This window comes from Felis catus, chromosome E3, assembly GCF_018350175.1.
Source record: "Felis catus isolate Fca126 chromosome E3, F.catus_Fca126_mat1.0, whole genome shotgun sequence".
Taxonomy (NCBI): Eukaryota; Metazoa; Chordata; class Mammalia; order Carnivora; family Felidae; genus Felis; species Felis catus.
The window spans coordinates 37257882-37274019 of record NC_058383.1 but is presented as its reverse complement, the minus strand read 5'-3'; the positions used below and the strand labels follow the sequence as shown (position 1 = coordinate 37274019).

The 16138-nt window shown below is 60.5% G+C and overlaps 3 protein-coding genes and 1 long non-coding RNA gene across 17 annotated transcripts in view; 2 read left to right on the top strand and 2 right to left on the bottom strand.

Annotated features, from left to right (window-relative positions):
- The window catches only part of MGRN1 (mahogunin ring finger 1), a 55042-nt gene extending 49175 nt beyond the window's left edge, over positions 1 to 5867 (top strand). For both annotated transcript variants that reach the window (XM_045047898.1, XM_045047897.1), the window contains 2 exons: positions 133 to 231; positions 4074 to 5867. In XM_045047898.1, the coding sequence (XP_044903833.1) occupies positions 133 to 231; positions 4074 to 4186 (212 nt within the window). In that variant the 3' untranslated portion in view covers positions 4187 to 5867. The remainder of the gene's footprint in view (positions 1 to 132; positions 232 to 4073) is intronic.
- LOC123382582 lies at positions 5814 to 8317 on the bottom strand. Its single transcript, XR_006591165.1, has 2 exons — positions 7347 to 8317; positions 5814 to 7315 (listed from the first exon to the last, which is right to left on the bottom strand). It is a non-coding gene; the product is annotated as an uncharacterized LOC123382582 (long non-coding RNA).
- A 190-nt stretch (positions 8318 to 8507) lies between these two features.
- NUDT16L1 (nudix hydrolase 16 like 1) lies at positions 8508 to 11210 on the top strand. Of its 5 annotated transcripts, none has more exons than XR_006591164.1 (5): positions 8508 to 8786; positions 8863 to 9123; positions 9848 to 10070; positions 10298 to 10360; positions 10921 to 11210. XR_006591164.1 is itself a non-coding variant. In XM_006942375.5 (4 exons), the coding sequence occupies exons 1-3, from the start codon at positions 8637 to 8639 to the stop codon at positions 10067 to 10069; spliced, it is 633 nt and encodes a 210-aa protein (XP_006942437.1). In that variant the 5' UTR covers positions 8528 to 8636; the 3' UTR covers position 10070; positions 10921 to 11210. The 5 variants fall into 5 exon arrangements, 2 of the variants coding, with proteins under 2 accessions (XP_044903831.1, XP_006942437.1); XR_006591163.1 differs by having other exon boundaries at positions 8863 to 9193; XR_442171.5 differs by lacking the exon at positions 10298 to 10360 and having other exon boundaries at positions 8863 to 9193.
- A 271-nt stretch (positions 11211 to 11481) lies between these two features.
- ANKS3 (ankyrin repeat and sterile alpha motif domain containing 3) overlaps positions 11482 to 16138 on the bottom strand; it is a 35720-nt gene continuing 31063 nt past the window's right edge. For 6 of the 9 annotated variants that reach the window (XM_006942374.4, XM_019820994.3, XM_019820995.2 and 3 more), the window contains 6 exons: positions 14495 to 14619; positions 13808 to 13949; positions 13171 to 13343; positions 12739 to 12824; positions 12192 to 12275; positions 11482 to 11992 (listed from right to left, as the gene is read on the bottom strand). In XM_006942374.4, the coding sequence (XP_006942436.2) occupies positions 11913 to 11992; positions 12192 to 12275; positions 12739 to 12824; positions 13171 to 13343; positions 13808 to 13949; positions 14495 to 14619 (690 nt within the window). In that variant the 3' untranslated portion in view covers positions 11482 to 11912. The remainder of the gene's footprint in view (positions 11993 to 12191; positions 12276 to 12738; positions 12825 to 13170; positions 13344 to 13807; positions 13950 to 14494; positions 14620 to 16138) is intronic. The other 3 variants (XM_006942372.5, XM_003998984.6, XM_006942373.5) reach the window with 3 other exon arrangements.

Sequence of the window (16138 nt, the reverse complement as noted above, 5' to 3'; positions counted from 1 at the left end):
TCTTGGGCTGGGACTGGACTCACAGTGGCTGTAGAGCCCTCAGGGAGGAAAGAGGCTCCCGGGGATCCTGACCAGAAGAGGGACAGTGGCCACCTTCGCCTGTAGACCTCTGACCTGCCCCCTCCTCTGCAGGGAGCCGAGTGCCATCCATCGAGAACGTCCTGCAGGACGGCAGCCCTGAGCCCTGCAGCCGCGGCCAGCCCCGCCTGCCGGCCGATATCTACCTGCCAGGTAACGGCATTTGAGCTCAGCCGGGGTGGGTGGGAGTGGGGGGCGCGGGCAGTGCTGTCACTGCCACACGGAGCTGGGGGCTGATCTGCCTGCTCAGGGAGCGGCTGGCCTGTCAGGAGCCTAGGTCTCCCTCCCTGGCTCTGCCCACACTCCTTCTGTCAACCCCCAAGCACAGCCAGGCCCCGGCTCCACAGTCACCCCTCCTGCAGCCCCTTGCTCTTTGGGGCAGAGCCTGTGCGTGAGGCCCCTTCACACTCCAGAAACAGCTCAGCATCAGGAAGGCAGGAAAGGCCCCTTGTTTAAGGAAGGTTGTGGCCCTTCTCTCTATCTCCTGCTTGGGGCCAGGCAAGCACAGCTAGTCCCGCTGGAATCCCTGACTTTTCATCCATGGGCCTGGCAGCCCCTGTTCGGGTGCCCAGCAGCAGGGCCTCTGCCCCAGGGAGCTACAAGCAGAAAATTACCTGCGTGCCCCGGGCCTGATGCTGGCATCAGCCCCCTACCACGAGCACCCACAGGGCCCAGGCCAGGGATGGAAGGATAGGCTGGGGTGCCAGGCGCCTGTAAGGCCCAAGCACAGTTGGGGAGGGGTCTTGCTTCTGCCCCCCTTTTCTAAAAGCCTCTGTCTGGAGCCTCCTGTCCCCAGCTCCTCTGGGTCAAGATCCTCAGCTTTAAGTTCTGGGCTCCAAAGATGGGGGACAGGAGTCAGGGGTTCTCAGAGACTTCTGCCTGCTGCGTGCTAAGATGCCATCTGAGGATCTGAGATCAGCGTCAGCAGCCATGATGTCCTCGGAGAGTCTGGCTCCTGCCCCATGTCTGGGAAGCACCTTTGCCACCCGCCTATCCCAGGACCCATCGCTGCTCAGTTCCCAGTGACCTGACCTGTGCATCTGGCCTACCTGTGATGTGCTTGGTTTGAAAGGGTCTCTTGTGCCGCCCCAGCATAGGGACAGGCAGTAGCCTGTGCAGACAGGGGGTCCCGTTAGCCCAGAGGGGCCACAGTCAGCAGGTGCAAGAAAGCAGGGGAGTGTGTTTCATCAGCACCCCGGGGCCTACCCGAAGAGAAGCCCGTGGGTGAAAGCCTTGTCGGGGACCAGTGTTCCTTAGAGTAACATAGAATTCCAGTAAGTTCTTTCAAGGAACTTCAATGATTTCATTGTAATTAAAAGCTTGGGGTGCGGGGAGAGTCCAAAGAGGGACTTAAAATTACAAGTGTAGTTGTGATCCTTTGGGTGAAGGGGCACCTTGACCCCACCTGGCGGTGCCACCCCATGCCCCACGCCAGAGTCTGCAGGTCAGGACAGGCTGGGCTCCACCCACAGGGGACACCAGGCCCAGTGGTGTGGCGTTCTCACCTCTGCCCCAGGCCAGTGGCAGGAGGCACTCTGCTGTGGAGGTCGTGGAGAGGCTGAAGTCAGGGAAGGCCAAACCCAGCCCAGGGGCAGGATAGCCAGCAGGGTGGGGCAACACCGAGGCTCTTGGTCCCGTGCCCCACGGGTGTGGGGGAGGCAGCACTGTCAGGAGTTGGGCAGGTCCTCACCGATGTGCCCACCTTCATAAGCACGTGTACCTGTCTTCCTTTACTTCTAAGCCGCACCTTCTGTTCCCATCTGGTGTGTGTGTGTGTGTGTGTGTGTGTGTGTGAGAGAGAGAGAGAGAGAACGTGTGCGCGAGAGAGAGAGAACCGGACGTGCACACACTGGCACAGCTCTCCCGTGGAGGCACGGGCATAATTTTTTGAACCTTAGTGTCCCCTGTTGATTGCAGAGTTAGGAGGTGGGGAAAACACATAAACTTAACTGGTGAACACCTAGCTGCTGGGCGGGGCCCTTCCTGGCCCCGCCCCGCCACCCCTGCCCAGGCCTGTCCTGGCTGAAAGTCTCTGCGTTGGACTGCGGCCCGGTGCTCTGTTCTCCTGTTTCAGCACATCAGTGTGCCCCCCCCCGCCCCATCCTGCGTGCCCCCGGGGACTCTTGTCCTAAAGCAGTGTGTTTGCTGCGGAACGTGCTGGTCTGTCTAGCGCTTTGCTAACTGAGCTTCCATGTCTCTCCTCCTCTGCACAGCCCTGGGGCCTGACTCCTGCTCTGTTGGTATAGAGGAGTAAGCTGGTACGTGATCGCCTTCCTACGCGTTGTGGGGTGGCTCTGAGGGGCATCCTTGACAATGTTGGAGAGAGGACCTCGCCAGCTGGCTCTCCTGCTCCCTCCCTGGGGGGGTTCCTTCCCCTTCTCTGGGCTTCCTCTGCATCCGTGTCTTCCCTGGGGTCCTGGATTCTGAATCCAGAGCTCCCCAAATGTGCTACACCTTTGCCCTTGAGAGGTGGTCCTGGGAGGTCTGGCCTTGGCTGACTTCCGGAGCCAGAACTTTTTCTGTCTGGACTAGATAGCCCAGGCAAGCTCTTCCAGGGCCTCAGGAATGGTGACAGCCCTTGCTGAGACCCCACTGTTGCTGCTCACTAACCTGTCCCCCAGCCTACCTGTGGAACCTTCTGGAACACCAGCACATGCTGAAATCGGTCTGTCAGGAGGCCATGTGAGGTTGACCCCACGTCATCGCCCACCCCCCCACCCTGCCAGGGAGTTGCCCTCTACCTGGGTGACTTTGTCAAATGATTGTTTCATGGAAGGCTGTTCCAAGAGCACCACCAGCACATAGGCAAGTGCTTTGAGGACCCTCTTCCCTTCCTTTGCCTGATGTTAGCGGCTCTGGAAACCTGGTGCCTCCGGTGGCCCAAGTTTTCCCAGACCTGTGTTGGGTGGAGCGCGCCAGCAGGAGGCCCGGCCCAGCCCGGCCCGGCAGCCCCGGCTGGCGTGCGGCCGTCCCCCAGGCAGCTGTCCTGAGCTTCGGTGTTTGTCCACTGGTTTTGACGGCTGCTCTTACGTTCCCACGCGAGCCTTTCTTGCTCTCCTTGAATGTTTCTTCTGACAAATCTTACCCACTGTTGAAATAGGGCCCAACCCTTGCATAAAGTTGGCCCTGCCCTCCGTGTCATGGCTGAGTGCTATGATGGAGGTGAAACTTCCAGAAGTAGAAAATACACACAGGTCAGGCCGAGCTACGGAGAACTGGATGTTGCCTGCAGGCTGCATAGCAGAGCTGAGTTCCTGCGTGAAGCCACAGCCCCTAATAGTTCCCGCACCTCAGGCTGTGTCATGGGTGACATGTGGCAGAAGCACTCCTTGTTTTGCTGTTGGAGGAGTGTCCTGGGGAGCCCGTCCTCAGCAGGCGGGCGGCTGGCAGCTGGTGTTGTGCGGCCCTGAGCGTGGTGCCGGTCACTCGTTGCTGTAGGCCTGGGTCACAGCTCCAGCACCAGCACCCCGGGGGGCAGACTTGGTCCAGGGACAGAGCGCCTCATGGCATCGGAAGGCAACAGTGTGGAAATGGCCAAAAAGGCCTCTAAAGAAGGCTGGGTGGGGTCCTGGGGCTGCTCTGAGCACGGGATGTGCACCCCGGTCCACGTCCACTCCCCTCCGGCTGGGTGTGACTGAGTTCCGGCCTAATCAGTAGTAAAGTCCTGAAGGACGGCGGCTGGTCAGATCCTGAGAAGCGCGGACCGGGCAAGGGAGGAGGCCCAGGGGGCCACGAGCCCACGGCGCCCGTTGCGTTCTGTTCTGGGGCATCGGCTGGTGCCACTGCCTGGCATCTGCTCCCAGAGGGACGGACCCCTCTTTCTCTGTTAGGACCTGGAACTCCAGGTCTTTGTGTGGTCCTGCCACAGACACACAGTAGGGGGTGCTGGGTGGCCCTGTCCTCGGTGGGGGACTCCTGGTTGGTAGATAGACCCTGATGGGTGAGGTGGGGACTTGCCCGGGCATGACCCCTTCTCCCTCTGCTCCTGCCTGCAGGATGGTCCACCTCCGTGGAGATGCCCCGCAGCCTCCGTACCACTGGCCCACCCCGGCCTGTGCTTGGTGGCCCCAGTCCTGATTCTGGGGCCACCGAGCTGACCCCACTCTGAGAGCCTGGCCAGGCTGGCAGCATGGAGCCCTCAGCTCCCCAGACTTTGCCGAGGGGCCACCGGATTCCAGCGTGACCCCTGGCCTCTCCTGTCTTGCACGCTCTGCGTGGCCACTGGCTCCGAGGGGCCGGACGACCCTTGATTGAAGAGCACAGTGGACAGTCTCCTCTGACAAATTCCTTTTTCTATAGTTGATGTATTTGTAAATGGTACAGATGAAGGACAGCAGCTTTCTGTCCTGGGCTGTGAGCTCTGGGGTTTCCCCCAAATGCCCCATTGGCTGAGTGGCCAGGACCGGGGCTTGACCACCCACCTGCGGCCTGGATTGGCTTCTCCCGGCACCCCAGCCACTGGGGACTCAACAGCCTGAACACTCAGCACAGACTCGCAGAAGAACAGTGTACTGGTGGGTGAGGTGCTGTCTTCACAAGAGGTGTTGTAGGGGCCTTGTCGCCAGAGGAGGAAGGGAAGGGGGGTCTGAGTCCCGGTCAGTGAAGGAAACCGTGCCTGTCCCCTGTCCCTCGTGCTCCCGTGTCCTCGGCAGCCTGGCTGTTGCTGCTGCTTCCCCTTCCTGCTCCGGCCCTGGAGGCGGTTGCCTCCCACAGCCGACCTTCCCTGCGGCCCGGCTCAGCCCTGGGCAGGGGGGTGGTGGCCACGCAAGGCTGCCGTGTGGGTCTGATCCAGGGGCAGAGGCACAGGAGCACAGGCCATCTGCAGCACTTGGTGACCGGTGGCCCCTCTGCCGGCCCTGCACCTTCTCCGAAGTGGCTCTGATCACACGGCAGGGCCCTCGAGGTGAAGGGGCTTCCGCTGGGCTAGTGGGGCTGCCGTCCACTCACCCCGGGGAGGGCTCTGAGCAGCTTCCCTGCTTCCTCTTCACCATCATCATGTCACTAGTTTCTCTTGGATTTGACTTGTCTGGGGTCCCTGAGATGGACCTGCCTGGGGGAGGAACATCCCATCCGGGGTGACCTTGTTCTTTTTTTGTTGTTGTTGGTTTTTTTTTTTGTTTGGTTTTTTTTTTTTGTTTTTTTGAGCAAAACTCTCTGGGCAACAGAGGCAGAGGGGGCATCGAGCCCTGGTGCGCCAAGGTGAGAACCGCCTGGGGGGACCTTGAGCCAGGTGGTTGGGTCTGTGCGGCTCCCTGGGGCACAAACACGTTCCTGGCCTGGGGTGTGGCACGCAGAGGGGCCCACTTCCTGGGGATCTGCCCTGGGAAGGATGGTTCTGGGGCAGCCAGCAGCAGTCCGCAGAGCCCCGGGCCTCACTGGCACCCCTCCCGAGGCTCGTCCTGCAGGGCGCTCAGGAGAGAAACCAGCAGTGTGGGATTCGCTTTCTGTGCAGTCGAGCCCGTGAGCAGAGCGCTGCCTTACACACAGCCCTCCGCCAGGCTCAGGCCAACCTGTCCCAGTCGCCCGACTCCCCGGCCCCCGCCCCCCCGTGCGCATGCCTGCACATACGCCAGGGTGCGCACGCGTGAGTGCCGCACACATGCTCGCAGGCTGCCTGCCCCCCGACCCACACCCCGGCCTCGCCATTGGTATTGGTGCCAGTACTCTGTCTGAAGGCCGGGATGCAGACTGGCCTGTCTCGGACTTAACACGTGCTCTCATTTGACGTACCTGGCTGGTTTTTGTTCGTTTTTACTGTATATTTATAGTAATAAAATCATGCAGCAATATCTCGTCCATTCCTTCCTCTGCGCATAGCACCGAGGGACCTCTGCTGTCTCCCGGTCTGGAGGCAGGACAGCTGAGGGGCTCATGGCCGCTCACAAGCCCCGACAGTGCGAGCCGGGGCTCGCACAGCCGGGGCTGTGTGGCCGCAGCCTCCGTTTCCTCGTGTGTGAGGTGTCTGTGACACAGGACTTTAAGAGGGGTGAGGGTGTAGGAGATGGTGTGTGAGGCACGTGGGATCCCGTTGATGACAGCTCCGGTCGTCGTGCCGATTCTGGGTGGGAGCGGGGCCCGTTACGAGCAGTGGAGGAGGAGCCAGCACGTCCAGGTGTGCAGGTCGCTGCTGCAGGTGCCGTCGGTATCGCTGATCCATCCCAGATACTCGGCACCTCCCTGTGTGCCGGGCTGGAGAGGGCCGAGACACGCGAGGTTCAGGCTCCTGGGAGTTAGTGTTCTAGGCTGTGAGGCCCTGCGCGGTTTTGGTTACTGTTGGGAAGAGCGTCGGCTGGTGGTGACAGGATGGAGTCGCATGGGGTCCTTGATTTAACCTGTGGTTGAGGAGGGCTTCTCTGAGGAGGAATTTCGGCTGAGCAGTGCAGGATGGGAAAGAGCTGGTCCTGGAAGAGAGCCCAGGCAGCCAGCACAGCAAGTGCAAAGGCCCTGAGGCCAGAGGGAGCCTGGTGTGACCGCTGAGCAGAAAGAAGCCCGAAGTGTCTCCAGTTGCTGGAGTGTCAGATTTGAGGAGTGTCGGGGTGCAGATGCTACAGGACCTCATAGGGACACCAAGAGTTTTATTCTGAGAGCAGTCAGAGGCTTTTCCACAGGCAGCAACTCTCTCCAGCTGTCACGTGGGATGGATTAGAGGGCCAGCTGTGGCTGCCAGCTTCCCTGCCCAGCAAGCGGCCTCCCAGGAGGGAGAGGCTGTGGTGGCCTGGAACACCCATGAAGCACAGCCACCACACCGCCCCCCGCCAGCAGCTCCTTTGCAAACGTGGTTCCAAGCTGCCTCCCCAGGTCCCCTCTTTGACTCAGGTGCTTAATGGTGGAACCAGTGTTCTCAGCCGTCTAGTCCATGCCCCAGGGAAGGCCTGTCACCCTCGGCCCTGCAGCTGCTCGGTCGTGTTTGGGGCGACGTCTGGGTCGGACGTCTCGCAAGGGGGTGCACTGGATGTCCCTCCACTTTCCGCCAACAGACGAGGAACTTTGTTAACATCTTGTTTCAGGGAGGGGTTGGGGCGTGGGGCACCTTTCCTCTGTGCCCCCTGCCAGCCCTGGGTTTGGGTTGTGCACTGTGGCCTGGAGACACGGTCCTCTCTGGAGGGCCCTTCCCCTCACCAACATCTCTTCAGACACGGTCACTTGCCTTAGGGATCTGGCTTCTCCAACTGTGGTGGCCCGTTTGAAATTGGTAGAGGCCATGGATGGGGAGAGAGAGAGCCTCCCTCTTTAGATCCTTACTCCCCTGTGTGACACGATACCGGCACGTTACTCCCCTGTGTGACACGATACCGGCACGACCCGACGTGTGAATGAGCTCCCAGTGGGCCCTTACCAACACTTGCCTGCCCTCTGACCCCGCTGTCTTCTGCTCAGGGCAACCTTCTGTGCCCCAGAGCTTGCCCTGGCTCACTGCATGGTGAGTGCACATGGTGGTTCCTTCACTCAGCAAATCTGTACCCACCGTGGGAGGAAAACGGAGTGTGGACCAACTAGTGGTCGAGTGGCATCGTTGCTCTCCCCTGGACAATGTTCCCCATGCTCCTGAGCCCCAGCGATGATTCCCTTCAGCAGCAGACACAGGTATGTACCTCAGGGCCTCTTCCGTGAAAGTTGGGAGGTTTTCTGTTGTGGACACTGGTCAGGAGACAGGGTGGAAGTCTGGGGTGAGATCCTGGCTCTGGCACCAGCTGCTGGGTGCTCTTAAGGCCAGTCCTGTTCCTCTCTGCCCCAGGTTCCTCCTTGGTAAATTGGGGAGAGCCCATTTCCTCCAGCCGTCCCTGGCATATGGTGTCTGACTGGGAGGATGCTTGGCAGGCTGCGCCAGGAGGGATTTAAGGTACTTCCCAGCACGCTGGCTGAGTAGCAGCCCCAGGGCTGTGCGTGGACACGGACGGTGGGGGCAGCTCAAACTATGCCAGGCCCGGCTTTCCTTGCTCTTCTGGAGTCGACCAGCAGTGACCTTGGACCGGAGTGCTCGAGCTGGCGCGCGTGCAGGGAAAGGTCTTGCCCACTGGTCGCCAGCCTCCCGTAAGCCCTCCTGGGGGAGTCGCCGGCAGGGAGCGAGAGGCGAGGGCTGGTAGTGGGCAGCCTGCGGGGCGGCGCCCTCAGGGAGGCGCTGGGGGAAGGCCCGGGGCTCGGCGGCTCTTGCTAGTGACGGGCAGTCGGAGCCCCAGCCCTGCAGGCAGCGCTTGTCCGAGGCCCCCCACGACAGCGCTCGGCTCGGCTGGGCTCGGCTGGGCTCGGCTGGGCTCGGCAGGGCTCGGCTGAGCTCGACTGAACTCGGCTGAGCTCGCTTGACGCGGAGCCCCCTGGGCGTTGTGGTTCTCGGGGCCGGTGGGCGGGAGCGCGTGCCGGCCCTGCCTCTGCACACGCCCCTTCCGCGCCCAACGACGCGTCGGGGCGCCGGGAGGGGCTCGGCCCCGACGGGCATCAGCAATTGGTGGAGGGGCGGGGCCCAGGGACGCGACTGCCTGCGGATTGGCCGGACCTGGCGGGGGCGGGCCCGCGCATGCACTTAAGGAGAGGCGCCCCAGTCGAGCCGGGGTAGTGCCAAGATGTCGGCGGCAGTGCCGGAGCTGAAGCAGATCAGCCGTGTGGAAGCTATGCGCCTGGGGCCGGGCTGGAGCCACTCGTGCCACGCCATGCTGTACGCCGCCAACCCCGGGCAGCTTTTCGGCCGCATCCCTATGCGCTTCTCGGTGCTGGTGAGGACGCGGGTGGACGGGCGGGGATCAGGGCGCCGCTCGCACCCCGCGCCCGTGACCCGGCGCTCCCTTGCAGATGCAGATGCGCTTCGACGGGCTGCTGGGTTTCCCCGGGGGCTTCGTGGACCGGCGGTTTTGGTCTCTGGAGGACGGTCTGAACCGGGTGCTGGGCCTGGGCCTGGGCTGCCTGCGCCTCACGGAGGCCGACTACCTGAGCTCGCACCTGACCGAGGGCCCGCACCGCGTCGTGGCGCACCTGTACGCACGGCAGCTGACGCTGGAGCAGCTGCACGCCGTGGAAATCAGCGCGGTGCATTCGCGCGACCACGGCCTGGAGGTGGGGCCGCCGCCCGGGCCCCGCCCCCCGCCCCGGGGTTTGGCTCTGGCCCCGTGGAAGGCACCGATGGGTAACACGTCCCCCTGAGGGTCCCCTGGCCGGGCTGGGTGGGGTGTCGCTGTTTCCAGCATCAGGGTGGGGAGAGGGACCTGGGGGCAGGGGTGGGAGAGGGGGGCCCGGGGTTCCCTCGGGGCTGTGTTCCATCTGCCTTGCTGCCTGCCATTGCCAATCCTGGGAGTGGGGAGTGGGATTGGTGGGGGGATGGGAGAGGGTGGTGGCTCCTGGGGAGGTGGGAAACTAGGGCTGCGTTCAAGGGCCGGGACCTCATGGTTGGGGTGATGAAGGCTCTGAACGGTTTGTGGGTTTTATTTATAGTCTGGAGAACTGGGAGTCACACTTGGGGTGTTTGGGATTCACGAGTGGAAGAGGGAGCATGGGGTGTGAACTGGGGGGGCTTCCTGCCAGTGGATGGGGGCTGGAATTAGAGGACGCAGAGGGTGGAAGATGCATGGGGACAGCTTTGAAACTTGCTTGGGGAGTAAAGGGGCTGCACTGCTCCAAGGGTGCCGCTGGCTTGCGCCTCACTGGACCCCGCCTGGGTCTCCCATTATGTCCTTCGCAACCTGGCTGGCCTTGTCCTGGCCTGGCAGCTCACAGGCCCCTCCTGCTAGGGCTGCAGCGTTGGCGTGGGGCCTGGTCCCACTCTGGTGTCCTCTCCATGCAGGTGCTGGGGCTTGTGCGGGTTCCACTTTACACCCAAAAGGACCGAGTCGGTGGCTTTCCCAACTTCCTGAGCAACGCCTTTACCAGCACGGCCAAGTACCAGCTGCTCTTCGCCCTCAAGGTGCTCAACATGATGCCCGAGGAGAAGCTGGCTGAGGCTTTGGCTGCTGCCACAGAGAAGCAGAAGAAAGCCCTGGAAAAGCTCCTCCCATCTTCCTCCTGAGGTTGATTCTATGCTGCCTGTCTCCTGCCCTCCCCTGGCCCTATCTGTGCCCTGAACTCTTGGGGGAATGACTGCATGGGGTGAGGGGGCATCTCGTCCTCTCCACCACCCCGAACAGCTACTGGGTGGTGGCCAGGTTAGTGGGTGCCCAGCCCACCCCGATCAGGAGGTGGCTTGTTTGCACTGGACCTGGCTCTCCAGGCTCAGGACATTCTCTCCTACCCCAAGGCTCTAACCCTCCTCCACATGAGACACACGGGCTGGTGGAGGGACCACCCAGTTACCCAGTGGGTAGGTGCACACACTCCCTTAAATCCATTTATTCTTGTGGAGGGATGACTTTGAGTCCTGTCACCAGCCAGCCCCAGGGCGCCTAGAGAAGAGCTGGCCCAGGACTGTGAACTTTGGTGGCGGTCGTTAGCTTTGTTTTCTGAGGTGTGTCAACTGAGCGGTGAGGCTTCAAAGCCCCTTTACCCCATTGGGGCCCGGTCCCCCAGGTCAGTTGGGGCCACGAAGCCCAGCTGTAGATGGAGTTGGTGAAAGAAAGCAAAGTCTGGTCTTGGCTGCTCTCTGTGTCCTCTGGTTCTGGCCACAGGCCCAGGGCTGGGTGCATGAGGGGTCCCCCTTCCCCACTGCCCACTGACTTCAGGGTGGGAGCCAGGCCTGAGTGCTGGGCTCCATTCAGCACGGAGCTGATGATATAGGTCTCCCGTCCCTCTGGTCACTGTGGCACTGCCCCCTCGGACCTCGCTGGGCCCTGTGCCTGGTCTGGGGTTCCTGGCTACACCTGGGCTGAGCTCGCTGCCCTTTCCTTGGCTTTGAAAGCCTCCCTTTCTCCATTCCCGTCACAGTCCACAGGCCGCTCCAGGACCTGGTATGGAAGCACTGGCCAAGTGTGCAGAATGACAACAGCAGAGCCACCACAGATGGGAAGGTCACCACTGGCCGTCTCCTAGGGCCCTATGTCTGCAAAGACTCCTCAGTGAAGCTAAACCAGTTTGCACGGCACCTGCTTGGCCTGGTAAGGAGAGCTGTGCTCCGGCCCAGCCTGAGCTGTCTGTTCCACCTTAAAGCCTCAGTGAAGCGGTCAGCACGTGTGGGCAAAGGCACTTCGTTCTGTAAATAAAATACCTGTACCTCGTTCCTCTCTCATTTCCTGGGGCACCGGGGCCACGCGCGCGTCACCCTTCCGATTGCTCTGGTGGAACCGAGGGGGCTCTGAGTGCACGTAGCTCTAGCCCCAGGGGAGGGACAGAACAGGAGAGGGCAACCAGTCCGCCCTGCTCTGAGCGTGGTGGTCTCTGTCCTGGCAGAGGGGGCTGGGTCCCAGTGAGTTGCTGAAGGGGGGAGGGTTGCCCCTTGCTTTGGTTTGTCAGCCAGTACTGCATGTCGCATGACCAGAACAGAGTCCCTCACCAGCAGATCTTAAATTTTATTTTCCAGCAATGACATCCGCTACCCAGGCGCCCGGTCCTTTCAGTGTGGCGCCTGTGGTGTATGGGGGCCCGCTGTCTCCCCATGGCCCTGCCTGCTCTGGGCCTGGCCCCCCGCTTCTGGGCGAGAGGCCCTCGTCCTGCCTCTGCGTGGGCCTCACTGCCCTGTCCTGCCTCTGCCAGCTGCTCCGGGGGCCTGATCCTCTGGCCCCCGCTCGGGCCCGGCCTGCTGCAGCCGCTCGCTCACTGCCCTCCTGTCTTCCAGGCACACAGCTTCAGGGTGGATCAGTCACCCAACGTCAGATTCTGAGAAGGGACAGGGAAGACTGAAGTGGGCACTCGCTGCTGCCCGGTACACCCTGCTCTCCGGCCTGGGTCCTGGGCTGGCGGACACTCACCGTCCCTCCCAGCTAAGGCTCCCGCCAGTTCTCCTTCCCGTTCAGCACTTGCAGCTTCTCCAAGCTCTGGGTCACTGAGCATAGCACTCGCCCTGAGGATGGGAGCAGTTAGTTGCTGCTTCATGAGTGTGGGAGGGTGGGGGAGGTGCCTAGGAATGCGTGACCTTGTGGACAGTGGGCTATGGTAGGGCTGTCTTGGGGGTCTGAGCTGACTAGGATTCCCCGTTTACCCACTTCTGGCCCCAGGATGGGGATGAGGCCACCGGCTGTCGGACACTTTGGGAGACTCACCCATTTCCTGGACTCGATCCTCCAGTGCTCCGGAAAGCTCGGGGAGGCTCAGAGCCTGCAGGGAAGCCTGCCAGCCTTTGGAATCTGTGGGGCAGAGAGCCAGGTGGGCCTAGGGCTTGTGTGGTCACCACACGCCCCGCCGCTTTGTCCTGGGCTGCTGACACCAGGGGACCCACCCACTGTCAGTACCTGCTTGACACTGTTCTATCAAAATGTGTTTGCCTGCTTATTTTTCCAAAGCACTGACTGGAGGGTCAATCAGGGTGCAGCCCCAGAATGAAAGTGTGAGGGTCCCTGGCTGACAGTCAGGCTTGACCCTGGGTAGCTCCGACTGCAGGCTGAAGAAGTCACAACATTGTGGAGGACGTTAAGTCCCACCCCAGGGAGGCACGGTAAGGAAATGGGCGGGGATAGGAAGCCCTCACCCTGGATCTCTTGCAGGGAGGGAGTGGAAGGGTCAGTGTGGTAACTGCTGGAACGGGTGGTAAAACCTGGCCTGGGGCAGCATCCATGAGACCCGGACCCGGGACCAGGACAGCATTCTTACCAGCCGTGGGGAGGGCCGGGCCCTGGGGGAGCCCTCGGGTGGACTCTTCTTGGTTCACTCTGGCTGACAACTCGGCTTGACAAGCTCTGCCAGACACAAGGCCAAGTGCTGGTGAGGGGGAGGGTGTCCTCCCTGGCCCCAGCAGGGCAGCACGTACCCCCACCTCCCTGAGTGGCCAGTGGGGCTCTGCCTTCAGGGCAAGCACACCAGGCACCTTCAGGGACAAGCCCTGAGGGCCCGAGCGCTTTGTTGCAGATGCTTGGGGCCCCCATTTGCTGCTTGGGTCTGCCCTGCGGAAAGGAACAGCCACAATGAAATGGATGATGGTGGCGAGTACTCCAAGAGGCCTTTAAGGACAACCACCTGGTTGAAGAATCTGGAGGAATCAGCGACTCAGGGTCTGGCCTGGGAGCAGCTCAGATGCCCACTCACCGCAGCTGGTCCAAGACGAGCGCAGCGTCCCGGGCCAGGGCCCAGGTCTCCTGCAGCTGGGCGTGCACGTCCTTCCGGGCACCGTCCTGCTCCAGGAGGCAGCTCTCCACCACCGCCCGCAGCTCCTGCTCCTGCGACACCTGGCCTCGCATGGCCTCCACCTCCTCACAGCGCTGCAGACGGAGAGGCGGGGAGGGGGGGGTGGCAAATGACCAGGGCCGCTCAGGCTGGGTCCCCCTCAACCTCTCTGTGCCATACCCACTCGCTCTCAACTCCCACTCCCCTGGGCTGGAGGAAGGGAGCGCCTGTCTCCACCTTGGAGCACCCCCTGCTTTGGATCCCTACTCTTAAGCCCAGTGACATCCATGCCAGCTGCTTGTGCTCTGACCTCACCCTTTCTCTCCTATGTCCAGCTGACCTCCTGTCCAATGTCCCCTGCCTTTCTGAGCCGTCTTCCTGGGGCCTGCCTGTGCATCTCCAGATTTACACACAAGGAGTAATGCTTTCTGTCCCACCGCCCGCCCTGACTGCTTCTCCCTGCTCCCCCTGGGTATTTGTCCCCACCACTCGGTCTCCACAAATGTGTCGTCCCTCACTGCAGGTGGGTGTCCAGGTCCCTGCCCCGCTCACCACATACTTTGTGCAGCTGGATGGCCAGCTCCTGCATCTCAGCTTCTAGCCGGTCGGCATACGCCAGCTCCAGAGCATCGCTGGGTGGCCGGGCACTGCTGTGCCAGCGAGCAATGGCAGAGGTCATCTTCCTCTTAGGCCCAAACAAGCTGCAAGGGTGAATGAGAGAATGAGGATCTGCTGTGTGTGGGGTTGCCACGGAGGCCAGCCTTCCACCAAGACAGCCCCCTAGGAAAGATTCCAATTTTGGAAGGGCACAGTGGTCCCGGATCCTGGGACAGATGACAGAAACAAAGGGTCTTAAGAAGTGACCACAGCAGGGGCGGGCCTGCCCTGTTTCCTTCCCCAGCCTGGCTGCTGCTCTCCCTGAACAGGGAGCTCAGGTCGGCCGGGGCTAGGCTGTGACTGGCCTCCTACCCATCGGGAAGCTCTCCAAAGTGAATGGTAGAAAACGTCTGGGTGCCCTTATCACAGCACTGGCAGCCAGGCCAGCCGGGGGACCAGACCCAGGCCTTCGGCACCTCAGCTAGCTGCAGCCGGAAGACCAGAGAGGACAGCTGGCTGCAGAGAGCAAGGGGACGCCCAGACAGGACAGGTGGTTCCATCGGAACGTTGGGCAGTTGGGAGCTAAGCGACCCCCTCATGTTTGGCTGAAGCGAGGGGGGCGTGGCCACAGAGGCCCCTCTGCACTCACGTGATGCCGATTTCCTTCAGGTCGCTCTCGGTGAGGGTCAGGAAAATGCGGAGGTCCACGTCCTGCTCCTCAAACACCTGCAGGTACTTGAGACACCCAATCTGCTCCAGCAGTGTGGCGAGGTCCTGGAGAGCAAAGGAGCCGGGGTGGGTCAGAGGATGGGCGGGCCACCAAGACACGGGGGCCAGAGAAGACACTGCTTTGGTGCAGATCCTGTCACTGCATCCACCTAAGCCGGGTCAGCCCTGTGGACCCCCCAAGTTCTGCGGTGGGTCACCTCTGACTGCAGCCCCCTCCTCTGCAGCCTCAGGCAGAGCAGGTGGTCCAGAGATACTTCCCACCTGCCTGTGTCCCTGCAGCCATTGTCCTTTCATTACAGCCTGGACACCGTTCGTGTTCACATAGGGCAGGTCTGCAGGCAACAAACTCTTAAGTCTTTTTTTTTACCTGCGGCCTTCTTAATTTCGCCTTTACTCCTGAAGGACAGTTTCTGCTTGGCTATAGCATTCTTGGTTGGTTTGTTTCTTCCATTAATCTGACTCTGTCATCAAATGCCCTCTAGACCCCATGGTTTCTAATGGGAAATTAGCAGTTAATCTCATGGGGGTTCCTTGTATAAAGACTCCCTTCTCTCACTCCCTTCAAGATTCTTTTGGTTTTGGACTAATTATGATAGATCTAGGCGTAGATCTGAGTCTAACCTACTTCAGAGTTCACACAGCTTCTTGGATGTGCAGATTCATGTTTCTGATCAAATCTGGGAAGGCTTGGCTGTTTTGAAACATTTTTTTATGCTCCCGACCTCATTCTGGAACCCCATTATGTGTACGCTGGCTGCTTGGTGGTGTCTCCTAGGTTTCTGTCCATCCTTTCCTCTCTTCTCTGACACGATAATCTCAATGGATCTAGATCATGCTTGTAGGTCCTTCTGTGCACTCCAATCTGCTCTTGAGCCCTCTCTTGGAGCTTTCGTTTCAGTGATTCTACTTTCCATCTACAGATTTTCTGTTTTTATTTCTATCATTTTGTTGATATTCTCTATCTAGATACGGTTCCCTTTAGCTCACTGAACATATTTTAAGAAGGTGATCTAAAGTATTTGTCTTGGGGTGCCTGGTGGCTCAGTCGGTTAGGCATCCAATTCCTGGTTTCAGCTCAGGTCATCACTGCACGGTTTGAGAGGTCTGTGTTTTCGAGCGCTGTGTCAGGCTCTGCCCTGACAGTGCGGAGCAGGCTTAGATTTCTCTCTCTCTGCCCCTCCCTGGCTCTCACACGCATGCTCACTCTCAAAATAGAGAATGAAACCTTGAAAGAGCCCAGCTTCATTTTGCCCCCTGTGGTGGCTGTCACAGCTACCTTGGTACTGGGGGTGAGGATGGGAACAGGGCAGGTTAAAGCGCTACAAAGCTTTCCGTTCTTCCGGACAGTCGGCCACTTCTCGCAAATAAAAATGTTCAAGTTGCTCAAAGCCTTTGGTTGATTCGGTTTTGCTACTCTGACTACTTCTGCCAGTTTTTTGTTGCCTTTAATGGAGGAGTAAATTTTCAAATGTTGTCACTCTGCCAATTTCTTCAACCTACTTTCTAAAACATCCTCAAGAACCTATCGCCCACTCTCCCATCAAGACGCGTTTAAGAAACTGAA